This window comes from Manduca sexta, chromosome 22 (genome assembly GCF_014839805.1).
Source record: "Manduca sexta isolate Smith_Timp_Sample1 chromosome 22, JHU_Msex_v1.0, whole genome shotgun sequence".
Lineage (NCBI taxonomy): Eukaryota > Metazoa > Arthropoda > Insecta > Lepidoptera > Sphingidae > Manduca > Manduca sexta.
Genome location: NC_051136.1, coordinates 1,056,113 through 1,069,800, shown reverse-complemented (window position 1 = coordinate 1,069,800; position 13,688 = coordinate 1,056,113). Strand labels below are relative to the sequence as shown.

The window sequence follows — 13,688 nt, the reverse complement described above, 5'->3', positions numbered from 1 at the left end:
TTATCGCGTGATGTTAACCGACTGCGTTGATATGCGGAAGGTTAAGCGTTTATGCCCTTGGTTCGATAACATACAATGCTTTTGAACGTGATAACGGCTCTCTTTGTAGTAAGTAGCGAATTGAAGCAATACTTGATGAGAAAGATTGGGCTCATGCCCAATATGTATAGTCGATATGTTCAGTCGCCGCCCTGAGAATGTGAGATGGAGTGCATTTGTTTATTGACAGCACTAGGAGGCATTTTTTAAAATGCACCACAAAAATTAAGAAAGCCAAAGTGGCGGACCTTGTATAATTCTTAACGAATAAATGACAAAATTAATTTTACATACTCAAATTGTCATTAGTAATATGTAAACCCCGTAAGTCTTTATTATACTACCATTTTACTATAGAGAGTCTATAATAATATAATAATATCAGCCCTGTATTATATACTTGCCCACTACTGAGCACGGGCCTCCTCTGCTACTGAGAGGGATTAGGACTTGTCCACCACGCTGGCCTAGTGCGGATTGGTAGACTTCACACACCTTCGAAATTCCTATAGAGAACTTCTCAGATGTGAAGGTTTCCTCACGATGTTTTCCTTCACCGTTACAGCGAACGATAAATTCACAAAGAATACACACATGATTTTTAGAAAAGTCAGAGGTGTGTGCCCTTGGGATTTGAACCTGCGGACATTCGTCTTGGCAGTCCGTTCCACACCCAACTAGGCTATCGCCGCTTTTTTATGAGAGAAATTTAGATTTATTAACTAACACTGTATACGTCAGTTCAGGTTAGTGATAAAATCTGTGAGCTAGTAGGTACTCTATTATTAAAGAAACGTCGTCCTGAAACCTTCTAGTATTTTTATCTCTTAATGTACCATATCATTGCCGTCATCTAACTGGTCTTAGAACATCACGCTTCACTGCTCAAATAAACAATAGCTCAGTGGGGCGATAAAAATAAGACGTAAAAACCTAGAGATATTCAAAGGAGACATTTACTCAGCTACCGCATTGCTTTAAAATTTTAAGTCAAATATAAATAATAGAAATATGTCTCGCTGGCGTAGGTGTACTGCGTGCGGAGTTCGACCACCGCTCTGAGGTTCCGCATTCGGATCCCGAGTCTAGCAAAGTGATATTGTGTTTTTTTGCTCAGTATCAGCCCGGAGTCCGGAACTCGTGCGTTATATGGCGATAGGTTCTTCCCCTAACATATTTTGAGACGGAACATACGTAGCGAAGACTGCACCCCTGCCTACCTTTTCGGAGATAAAGGCGTGATGTAAATGTGTGTGTGGAAATATTTACCGGCAAACAATAAGTATCGGTACATAGATACAGTCAAGTGCGGGCCAGTTGCCAGAACGTCGTATATGCCAGGATACGGGCCGCTGGAATTTCGCCAAGTCAGATTCACGATCGTTCCCACTTTTCCCTAACTTGTACGGGCCAATTCTTATATTCTAAATAAGTCACCGCTTGCCTTGTGCTGTTTTAAAAAGTTTCAGCATATTTGGTATAGTGGTGTAGTTTGACTGTATAGTGTATGAGGACTAAGGTTCGATGGGCATTGGAATTATACTGAGTTTTTCGATGAATGTCCACATGTAAGATCAACAGACGACTTAATAGAGGTCGCAGGAACAAGCTAGATGCAAAATGCTTTTGATAGGTCCGTCTAGAAATCTTTAAGGGAAGGCTATATTCAACAGTGCAGTACATGATGATAAATTTTTCTATTGCCTTACTTGGGATTGTGCCTAAAGTCATGATACGGTTTCCTAAAATGGCACGGGAATAATCTTTACGATATTGGTAAACTAGTTTTATCGCAGCCTATCGGTATTAATTGATTATAAGCTATATACATCTAATATGTATGTATTTATGTATACATTCATGTATATAATATGATTCGTATGTATGACGCATGTATTTTCTGTTACCGAGCCCATTTATCGATAAGTCATTAGCATATAAAATGCAATGAAATATCGCGAGGTTACCATCTACACTTTTTAAATGTATCGTATTGTTTTTCTTTGTTGTTAATAAATGTATGTAAACTGAAAAAAAAGATTCAAACAGCAAATCACTCGTAGCTATAACTTCATAAAATATCACGAGTTTTTGTAAAATTTTAAATGTAAAAATGTTTGCCGTTTTATTTCGTAATGCTCTTTAAATTTTTCTGCGCGAATTTGTTTTTTCTTTTCTTTTATAGAATTAAAACTATTAGTAATATTGTTCGTAATGAGAAAGTAATACTTATAATTATTAATATATTAGATTTTCAAGGAAGAACAGTAAACTATGAATCCGACAGTAACCTTGCGCTGTCTCCAAGCGCAGTGATGGCGTGGAGCCAATATTTATAAAGCCATAAATGTCGGCGTAATTAATGTAATCTCTTTGTAATCGGTTCGAGGTTATAGTTTGCGCGCATTACATAAGTGTAATCAATACAACCATTTGATGATTGTGTACAATAACAAATCGGATTAGTATGTTTATTTCCGTGTATAGCTATACACCAATCGGAGTGCAAACATTGTTTGTATTCGAAAGAATTTGAAACATAATACTGTTCCTGTGCCGCGGCATGCTTTATTTCTTTTTCGCTGGCAAATCGCTTTGAAATTCCGCGACATTCCGAGGAGTGGAGGTGGATATGGGGTTATCGGCCTTCTTTTCATCCGGCGTACCGACTAAAATCCCGCGGTAGTCTTCGTCGACGCATTTCGAATTCGCAGGACTATACGGCATTATCTCTGATTGCTACCGAAACAGCTTCTGCAGTAAACTGTGAACACATTCCGCCGGTACGTACGAGACAACTTGCATCTACAAACAGCGGCGTTGTCTGCACACCATTCCATTTCAGTGTCATTTTTAACGAACATATACCCCTGATTGTATGTCCAATGACCTTGATGGAGCCCATTATTCGCCTTTTATGACAGTCAGGGTGGACCATAGTATTGTAACTCGCCCCCATCCCATGGGGCTGGAGCCGCGGCACGCCTGTATTGTCGATTTCTAATGGGTAAGCCTTGCCGTGGTAATGCCGGGCAAACTAATAAAGAACAACACTGTAATGTTCTAAGCTTTCATATTCTTAAATGACTTGCTTTAATTGAAGTTGGTCTTGCTTTTTGTAGTCGGCAAACTGCACCTTTCACTAGTCTTATACAATGCTCGATTATATCTAGTGTTTTTGGTCTAGTATTGTGGAGAAAGTTGTTCTTATTTCGTTTTTTATACCTTTTACTATTAAAATTTTATCCGACTATCAAGAGCAGCTCTACTAAACGCTAGTGTTCATAATGAACTTTTCACGTACATTTTCATATATCGTACTTGACGTCAGCTCTTAAACACGTGATTACCAGACTTGTTGAACCAAATCGTCTTACGGATACGTCTTAAAACTTACACGTAGTTTGCAATAATATACCTTATCACAATTGGTTTTAAAGTATTTGCGATACTGCGAAAGATAAAAAACTTATTTATGCAAGTCATAACTAACTGTCTGTAGAAATCGTCTGATGTAATTACTCTATTTTTTATATTTACGTTTTTTTATAAAACTGGATATCAAGACGTGTACGTCTCCTGATGATAAACGTTAATACTAAACAACACCATCAAAATCTTAATTGCACACTGAATCCTTGTCACACATTTTTTATCGAAGGCACAACATAACCACACTGAACCTGATGGTAAGTTGCCCAAAGATATGTCGACTGGCAAGACATCCCTGGGCGGTCGGCACAGTTATTTTAAAGGTAAAAATGTCGTAAAAACTGAAACAAAGCTTTACATAGATACACATTACCGCATTGTATCACATATAAGTACATATAAAGCGGTGATACTTGTCCGTCTAAGTAGTTATGAGGACTCCAAACTGATCGATCTACCATCTAGTGTAAACGCAAGTCGAATAATACGTTTGCCTAATGTTAATGTTCCAATCCATTTGTGTACATATTATAACTCGCTGTGTCAATCGTGCGTGACATCACGCGTTAGAGTTATGAGGGGGAGTGAGGTGGTACATTACAGCATGTGTGTCGAATATGATGAGCCTAGTTTATGCTGCGTCACGTTTATCCTCTTATAGATTGCGGGAGATTTGTTTGTTGCCATGTTGGTATAAGGTTTGGAAACAGTTGGGCAGCTTAAGAGGTGGGAAGGGTTAAATGGTGATGCTTTATAAAAGGTACGAGATACAAATGTCTCCGCTACTCCTCCGTAGCTGCTGATTTAATCAACTTCCTCAGATCTCTTCGGCGACGCTAATTTCTTTCTTAGCCTTTGGACTCAGCTGTCACCTGAGTTACTGTTTGTACAGGACTCAAATGTTTCCTACGCCGCTTGGCTCCTAAAATCCCCTCGTCGTCAGCGCAAACGGAGCCTTGGTTATCATGTTTATCGTGAGTAGACCTGGATTCCAAAACGGTTCTTGCATCACTTCGAAATCAGGTGTCTTCACATAATATTTATATGCTACAGAGTTTACACTAGGACGATAAATTCACGCTGTCATTTATAAATTGTTATTGAGTACTAAGGTTATGCATAGATACAAGTTGGATCCAATAATTAACGCAAACGAGAATACCGACTCGACTCATTTCAACACAATTGCTAATTACTGCAACCAGCGGAACCCTGGACTTGCGTATAAAATAATCAGCGGTTAATGCAATCTATTAAAATTCGCGTCGCCTTGAACTATTTTGATTCCAGACATGACAGGTGCTGGCCACGTTGCTGCGTTCATTATAAACATATTTGTACACATTTCTGTGGATATTGCATGCTTTATTTTCAATTGATTCGAATGAACCAAGTCAATAACTGAATAATATTACGCGAAATCAATCGTCGACAGATTTGACGTAAGAAGAATACACGATGGCTCAAATATACTCTGATGCTGTTTATACCTCTCATGATGAGTAAGAATGTAGAGAAATTGATTCTTCGTAAAATAACATAATTTATTACCCACGTCAGCTTCTATCGATAGGAATAACAAAAAAATAAATATGAACGTCCCAAATAAAGCGCTTTGACGTAAAGCCAACTTTCTGTACTGTCCGAGAGAGTATTAAAATAGGACAAGCTGAGTAAGGCGTTCGATCGGATTCACTTGTGACGTACTAGTTCTTGACCCAGTGACATGATTTAGCCGCGTTCCAGTCAATTAGCTCGCTGATAGTTTATAGTCTTCAGCGTTACATATAGAGCCAGGGCTCCTTATTTGCCTTACCAATAAACGTTTTTAAGTTATTAAAAACAATGTTAATATTCGTTAAAAATGATTAATAAAATTTGTTAGAAAGGTAATTAACAAAATAAAATTACTAAATTATAATTAATTTGCGTTTGTCCTTCGCTGAAATTCGTATAAGCAGTTATGGAATTTGTCATTGTGAATATTTTATACTAATACTTAGATGTTATTATAATAAATTGCAAATCATTTTCTATGCTTAAACATTTAAAATACTCTGTCAAATAAAACTTTCAGTGCTGTTTCACAACTTCTGAGTGAATGCTAAGTACTCATCACACTCATCATCCCAAATAAATAGTAATAAAAAAAGTACTATCTATATTTGCTGTTCAACACGATAACTGTTAAATAAACAATACTTGAAACGTGTGCACAGGACCTTATAATGATAAATTCACCTACAAAAAAAGACAAGCTCTTAAAGCGCGATCTATTTGTACAACCAATAATGCTGTAGAGTACATAAACTTCGGGTTGAAGATCTAAAAAATTGCTCACAAAGTCGACGGACGCAGTCAATGACCTCTCATCTGTACTGCTACAAATCAATAGTTCATTTCTATTTGTCGATATGTCAATGCTACTTGTCATTAGGCTATTCCACAGTTCTTGTTTTGCACACATACACACTCACGTTTTATCCCCGACGGTTTAGGCAAAAAAAACTTGTGCACTTATTTTCCGCCGTGCGTTTTCGTCCCATAATGTCATAGAGGGGAGCCTATCGCCATATCGGACACAAATTGCAGTTTCAGGGCTGATACTGAGTAGAAAACTGAATATCATTTTGCCCTACCCGGGGATCGAACCCGAGACCTCATTGTAGTCGTACCGTATCGCAACTACGCCACCGAGGCAGTTATTGTATTATTTTTGTTTAATTTTTTTTTTTCTTGTTTCCAGTGCTTCTGCGCAATGACACTGTTCTACTGCGCGCACTGGCAGGCGTACGTGACTGGCACGCTCAAGATGGGCCGGATAGACGTAACGGAGGCGCAGTACTCCATCATCGGCATACATCTTGTCTCGGCCATACTCGGCCCCAGCTTCTGGGCCACTCAGGTAATGTGCACATACGATGGTATCAAGCACTTACACTGTCAGATAAAAAAGTAAAATGTAAATAAAGAATACCTTCTTTACAACAACGACTGGCGAGAAAAAATCGTCTCGTTACTCGATGCTTTATCTGGATGCATTTACCGTCAGTAATAGTAAAGACGTATAAAAATATCTTTCGTTTGGACCTGTCAATCTTACCGAATACAATAAAGGTAATTTATTTATATTTTATTTTCTCTTCTCTTAATGTTGTAATGATGTCACAGTTTTATTGGACTTAATCGAAACACAGATTGTAATGCTCTGTCGAATTGTGAGATAGGTCTTTGCAATTGTGACGTTACACAGTCAATTTAGCTCTTGCAATGCTCATTGCATTATCTTAAAGTGAATTAAACAGTATGAGTCAAGAAATTTACTGATTACTCGAGATTACTCACTAAGTTCTTCAGATGTCATATGGAACCGTAAGGCAATAGTGTTACGGGTCATTTTTAAATACTTCACGGCGTGTAGTCAAATAGCCTTTTTAGTGTTTACATGTACACGACATTCGGTGAAGCTATATCAAAACATAATAGAAGGTAATCCACCTGGTACTTGACTTTTGCAGCTGTTGTGACAAACTAACAGCCCTATACAATCCGAGCGATTAAATTACATCTCCTGAAGTTAATCACCAGTGGCGTCGCTATATAGTGACTAATTTCAGACCGGGCTACTTATATTATTATGTCGCGGATGTCGCAGTTCGTTGCCTCCGTCTTCAGTAGAAATCGTGTATATCTAAACAACACTAAATAAGGAAGCAAAAGAGCTAAATTGATACACGACAATACATTAGTTTTAAAAAAATCACACAACATCCATTAACGTCCGTGTGGCACACGTGTTAATGTGACAACACAAGTCCTGCGTCAAAACACATTTAAAAATACCCACATGAGCTTCGATTGTTCGGGTGTACCTGGCCGATACAGCCAGTGTTCGGTGGTCAAGTGACGTCATTGTATTGTAAACAAACCGGCACGTAGGTGGGTGGAGGACTCGAAGTCCGGTACTCGCTGGCGCTGGTCGCGATCGCGGGCGCGTTCCTCACGGTAGCCTCGCTGGCCGCTGCCATCATCAGCGGCGGCGTCGGCAAGAACGGCTCCACTGTCGCTGTGAGATTGTAACACGTTTATGATTGCCTGGTGTTTCGGATGGTGGTCTGGGAGATTTGATCTTGTTGTCTGAAATGTAATAGCGATATTTGAATTACTTGAAGAAGCATAAGTTATTTGGAATGAAACTATATTTCTGAATTGGTCTTTTATAGCCAAAGCTGGCAAATGACCATGGTGAAACAGTCCCGATGCCAGAAATATAGGTATGTTGTCGACATTTAAAAAGAGGAATGTCTCTTTTAAATATAAAAATGGCAATAGCAAAACTTGTTCGTCCCACTCTCTTTTCTCTGAGAGGCCTCCCTCGACAATTCACGCTGTTAATCAATATGTCTATAGCGGAACTTGTACCTACTTACGATTTTAATTTTGACTGTAAACGATAGTCATAAAGAATATTTGTCAAAAATATTACATCATTCAAGAAGTGATTGTATTTATAACTAATCTAATCTTTAAACAAATCGAATAGATATATAATTGAACGTACGATTGTTTTATACCTGCAATTACATTTATTGTTTCAACATATTTGTAGTAAACAGGAAATAAGTTCCCCGTTGCCATTATCATCCATACTGAATGCCAATATTTGTGCTATTCCGGTGCGTCAACCGTATCAACCTCTCACCATTCAAATTCAAAGTGTTTAAAAATAAATCAATCAATCAATCAGCACTGTATTATACTGTCCCACTGCTGAGCACGGGCCTCCTCTACTACTGAGAGGGATTAGGCCTTATTCCACTACGCTGGCCTAGTGCGGATTGGTAGACTTCACACGCTCACAAAAATTCCTATAGAGAATTTTTCAGGTATGCAGGTTTCCTCACGATGTTTGCCTTCACCGTTAAAGCAAGCGATAATTCACAAAGAATACACACATATATTTTTAGAAGTCAGAGGTGTATGCCCTTCGGATTTGAACCTGCAGACATTCGTCTCGGCAGTCCGTTCCACAACCAACTAGGTTATCGCTGCTATCCAAAATTGAAAATAAATATTATTTAGTAATTAAAACGTACACCTCCCACACCACCAGCCGAGGACAGGCTTTGTGACTTGAGTATACGCCATATATCGGTCCTGTACTATAGCATAGTATCGATTGGCATTTGTTCTACACAGTCTTTGCTATTGTCTATGGTCCTTCCACACGCTTCGATCTAGCCTGTATCCCTCTGTCCAGTTTGGAGCGTTGTGAGGACGTTTTTGTTGGTATAGCTTCGGTTTAATGTTAACCATTGTTGATTTCATCGCTTTGTTATCATGTGGGTTTTTTTAATAGCATGTATTAGTACACGAATTCTGTTAGGTTATGCTCACTGTTTGTCACCACACGACCGTGTGGGATTGTTTTGTTTAGTTGAATAGTCACTTTCATTCATTATACAGCAAATATGCGTGCATTTGTCTGTGGCGGTTTATATGTATTGCCTTAAAAGGCCAATAACTAAATATTAAATTAGGATATTGAAGGCCTATAATTTCAGCGTTTGGATGCGTCTTGCGATTGTGCCCATACAACGCAGGCCATACGCTCTGGACTATTCTAAAAAACATACGATTTTTTTTCTTGGAATCATTCGTATTGTACTCTTAATTTAGTGTTCTGGAGTTACCAAAATATTAAAAAGAATATCTTTATTACATAAGAGTAAGGTTACAACTCGAACCCCGGACGGCCGTGTGTGGACAATTATTTATTTATTATTTGTACAGGAGCATGGTCTATAGATATCTGAATCGGTTGTCACTATAGGCTTTGATGTCAATATGTTTAGATTTATCTTTATAAATGTGGCTGGTGCGTCTCTTATTTGGCCGTTTGTGTGTCTTCACTCATTGGAATTTAAAAATAAAAACACTTGACGACCAGCTGCTGTACTACCTCTAGTGTATCGTAGTTAATTTCAAAAGTAGTGATTATAAGTAATATTGAAATACATTGTATGCATATTTAGGTTTTGATGTATATTATTGTAGTTCAATAAGAGTTATATTTGAAGAGAATTATTTTTAAGTTCACAATTTTATCGCTTATTAATTTACGATAAGCACTTGTAGAAATGTGATGATTCACTGATATTGAACACTAATTCACGTAGTGTTGGATTGTTTGTGATGATCGAGTTTGGTATAATAAATCAATAAGTTAGATTGAGTGCATTACGAATTAAATGAAGACTATGTTAGACCGAAAGCATTGAAAAATATCACGAAGCAAATATTCAATTGTAGTAAAGTTAATTATATTATTTATAGTCGACATTTCCAACTCACTGATGCAACAATACAATGTGGCATCACTTTTTTTTTAATATAATATGAACCTTGACTATTCATGTTGGAATATAACATGACATAAGTTTACGACTTCTAAAAAAATATTTCTTTTAATATCATCCCGATATCTATTCTCGCGGGTCCGAGTGACTCCACGTCCCAAATCAAAATAATCACACACAAGGATAATTTTGCCAATATCGATTTAATTTCGAAGATTATATACCTTATGCGAGTATACAAGTATTATGATATGCTATGGGTGCCACAGATCCCGGTGCTCAACATGCCGTTGAGCCTCCAGGCCAGCATCATGTGTAACACGGCACAGATGTGCTTCGTCATCAACTTTGTCACCACCTTCCAGGGGCGGGGCTGTGGCAAGAACGGATCCACCATCGCTGTAAGCGACCAACATCAATGTGCTCATGTTATTTAACAGCGGGGCCATGATGGGTACAATGACGTTTCAGTCATAGAAAATTAAGCTGGGTCTAGTTTTGGTCAATATTTTTGGTCCACACTGTATTTATCAAGCAGAGTTGTTTGACACTATAAATGTACTTTATGTTTAGAAAAAAATGACTGACTATAATGGCAATTAAAATTGTTATAAATTGTTATCATTTGGCCACCCCGTTTTAATATAGGGTCTAGGTGTGTGACTGAATCGTCTAAACATAACTTGTGGATTGCATGTTAGGCTTGTCATCATGTATATAAACGCACTCGTCGCGGATCCTCCTGGGAACTGTCACCCGTTTGTCACTGCATTGTCCTGCGGTTTACACTGGGTCCTTCACTGTACGTCCTGTACCAATATTGTTTATAACACGGGTTTGAAAATAACATTAGTGAAGTAGGTAACGCCTCGTTCGTTAGTGGCTCAATTGTAATATTAACCATGAGGTTCTTGGGTTCGATTCCCAGGAAGGCGACTTTTGTCCGTCAAGTTAAGAACATAAGCTGGAAGTATCGTGTCGGTACTGTAGTTTCGCCAGAGGCTGCACATTTGGGTATTAAGGCGCGAGATAAAGTCACGTACACGTATTTGATAATTTGGTTATTAAAAAAAAGGTTAAGTTTGTAGCACAGTAACGTATTTATTATATTCTACAGCATTCCAATATCCCTCACGTTATACCCTTATGTATCATTTGAATGTTCCAACCGATGAGTGAAGACAGCACACGCCGCCTCACCTGTTGTTACAATGTTCATTTATTAATTGCATGTTGGTGTTTCTTTTTTTTCTGTTCTGCGCGCGCCCGCTCGCCGCCGTGCGCCGCTGGACTTAACCGCATGACGATCATCAACGCATCATCATTCACCTAACACAGTTGCCGATAAATATCAGCATCAATCTGGTATCGAACTACGCGGTCGTGTTTCTCACTCTGTATCTAGTCGGCGGATACATTAGCGTTATAATGAAGGGTGGAGTGGGGAAAAACGGCTCCACCGTCGCAGTAAGAGATTTTGATTTATAATTGTGCTGTTAACACGTAATATATGCTGCACTTGTGTACAGTACTAATATTAGGAGTCACGTGCTGTGAGCCTGTCACGCCTCGGAATGCCTCGAGGGGCTGGCTAGGGGCCCGTTGCCCATGATATGTAGTGTTGTGCTGTGTTCATTATCAACATCATTTGTCCTTGGTGATGTAACGAATGCTCCGGGGATTTGCATGTTTCAAATAAATCAGTATTTTACTACATATACTTTGCTCGAGCATGGTGTTCGTTACATCTCTAATAAGAATGGCATTGATCACTCATCGTTAGTTGCATCCCAGCATGTGCATTTTGATGTGTTTGCATGGTTCTCTTCTTAAATTACCGCATGTAAGTTTTTGTATGTCTTGCTTATGTAAAAATCTATAATAGTAGTTATGTCCTTTTTAAAATATGCTCTAATATTATAAAAAAAAAAAAAAACTAAAATAATCCGATATTAATGCTAAAATTTATACTCCTTTTTAGTTTTCAAATTAGAAAGCAACTAAAACCAGTAATTTGCCATTTGCTATAGTACAATTTTTAACTTTTAAATTGATTGAAACTAATTTTCTGATTGAATATTGTATTGCCACTCAAAAATCGATTTGCAAGGACCAACTCTCCCAGATGTTATGGTACATCCAGCCCGTTCTTCCCAGGGTACGAGCATATTATCCCCAGTGATCCCGTTCTCGCTAGTGGTGGTGCCGGCGTTCATCATCTTCCAAAAGAGCGAGTCCCATGTGTACGAGAACCACCCGTCCTTGTACATCATGGCGTTTGGAATGGTCGCTGCCAAAGTTACTAACAGATTAGTGGTGAGTACATTATGTTATTTTGATGGTTTCTATCATCTCAACGTTGTCACTGATTTTTTTTTATTGCTTTGAATGACGAGACGAGCTTGCCGTTCGCCTGATAGTAAGTGATACGACCGCCCATAAACAGCAGAAACACCATCCAACACCTCGAATTACAAAGTATTGTTTGGCATTTCACAGCGCTCGCCATGTTGAAACATGAGATGTTAAGTATATTATTTTCAGTTACACTAACTACAATATCCTTCTCACTGGAACACAACAGTGACTACACACTGATGCTTGGCGGCAGACATTGCGGTGGTACTTACCCTGGCATACCCACCTACCTGCCACCTACCACCAATTGACATCGCTGTTAAGGTGGCACTTCCCACCACATAGAAAATATATTCACAAACAGTTCAAAGAGCCTTTGGTCTTAGGATAACAGCAACAATTACACTGGTCTATACAATTTATTAACTTCTTATATAATGCTTGCAGGTGGCTCACATGACCAAGAGCGAGATGGAGTATTACGACTGGTCTCTACTGGGTCCGGCGATGTTGTTCCTCAACCAGTACTTCAACAACGCGCTGCCCGAGTACTGGGTGCTGTGGCTGTGCACTGTAAGTATATTAGCCTAGCATAAAAGAGTGAAATGAAACATAATGCAAATTAAATTTCAATTACAAAAAACGTGTTAAATATTTGATTAAAAACAACTTTAAAGAAGACAAGAATAATTATGTTTCCTATTTCCATTAATGATTAGAGAAGCCGAATTTGATTACATACAAAAACTATTACGGCCTTGTGAAGTAATTGCATTTTATACCCTATTAACAAGATCTGGTTAATCGAATGTCATCACAATATTTAGAAGATCTGTTCATCGCAATAATCAATTATACTTTGAACGTATCCCCTTTATCATCTTACAGATATGGGTGTGCGTGGACCTGGTTAGATACTGCGGTCAGATATGCCTGGAGATCTGTGAACACCTGAAGATCCAGCTGTTCCGGATTCCCTACCCGGCAGTGGGAGTCGCGCCCCCCAAGCCTCCCGCAGACAGAAACGGTACGCACGCGAGACGACCCCCCAGGCACGCTAAGCGACAGGCATCGTTCAACTAGTCTGTCTATGTCGCCTTCACTGACTGCCTCTGATGGGTACTGCCTTACGAACTGTGCTAGCAAACACCAATATCTCTGCAAAGAACAAATATATAGAAAAAATAATTATAAAAATGTACCACTTCCATAGTTTCCATTATGATAACTTTTCTGTATCATAATGGTGGAAATGAATTTCTTGAACCGAGTAATAGTTCATCGCGTGCTGATATTATCTTACTGATCGAGAAAATGGCGTTATTTTATACATCAAACAAAATTTGACTATCGCGATGAAATTTGTTAGTTAAAATTTGGGACGATTCTAACGTTTTGTATCGAATACAAGTATGGTACTATGCAGTATCAATCAGAGGTGGTGTATGGCCCCCGACACCACATTCATGTCGCATTGTGCACGAGGACTACGTTCATCGG

The 13,688-nt window shown here is 38.6% G+C and overlaps 1 protein-coding gene across 10 annotated transcripts in view; it reads left to right on the top strand.

Annotated features, from left to right (window-relative positions):
• The window catches only part of LOC115444947 (cholinephosphotransferase 1), a 29,443-nt gene that overhangs the window by 7,970 nt on the left and 7,785 nt on the right, over positions 1 to 13,688 (top strand). For 5 of the 10 annotated variants that reach the window (XR_005112820.1, XM_037441607.1, XM_037441606.1 and 2 more), the window contains exons 3-8: positions 6,218 to 6,376; positions 10,100 to 10,231; positions 11,169 to 11,297; positions 11,988 to 12,146; positions 12,636 to 12,761; positions 13,077 to 13,215. Coding sequence is in view for 9 of the 10 variants with exons in the window: in XM_037441607.1 (XP_037297504.1) it covers positions 6,218 to 6,376; positions 10,100 to 10,231; positions 11,169 to 11,297; positions 11,988 to 12,146; positions 12,636 to 12,761; positions 13,077 to 13,215 (844 nt within the window). In the remaining variant the exon portion in view is untranslated. Of the gene's footprint in view, positions 1 to 6,217; positions 6,377 to 7,410; positions 7,540 to 10,099; positions 10,232 to 11,168; positions 11,298 to 11,987; positions 12,147 to 12,635; positions 12,762 to 13,076; positions 13,216 to 13,688 lie in introns of all 10 variants that reach the window. The other 5 variants (XM_030170955.2, XM_030170951.2, XM_037441605.1 and 2 more) reach the window with 4 other exon arrangements.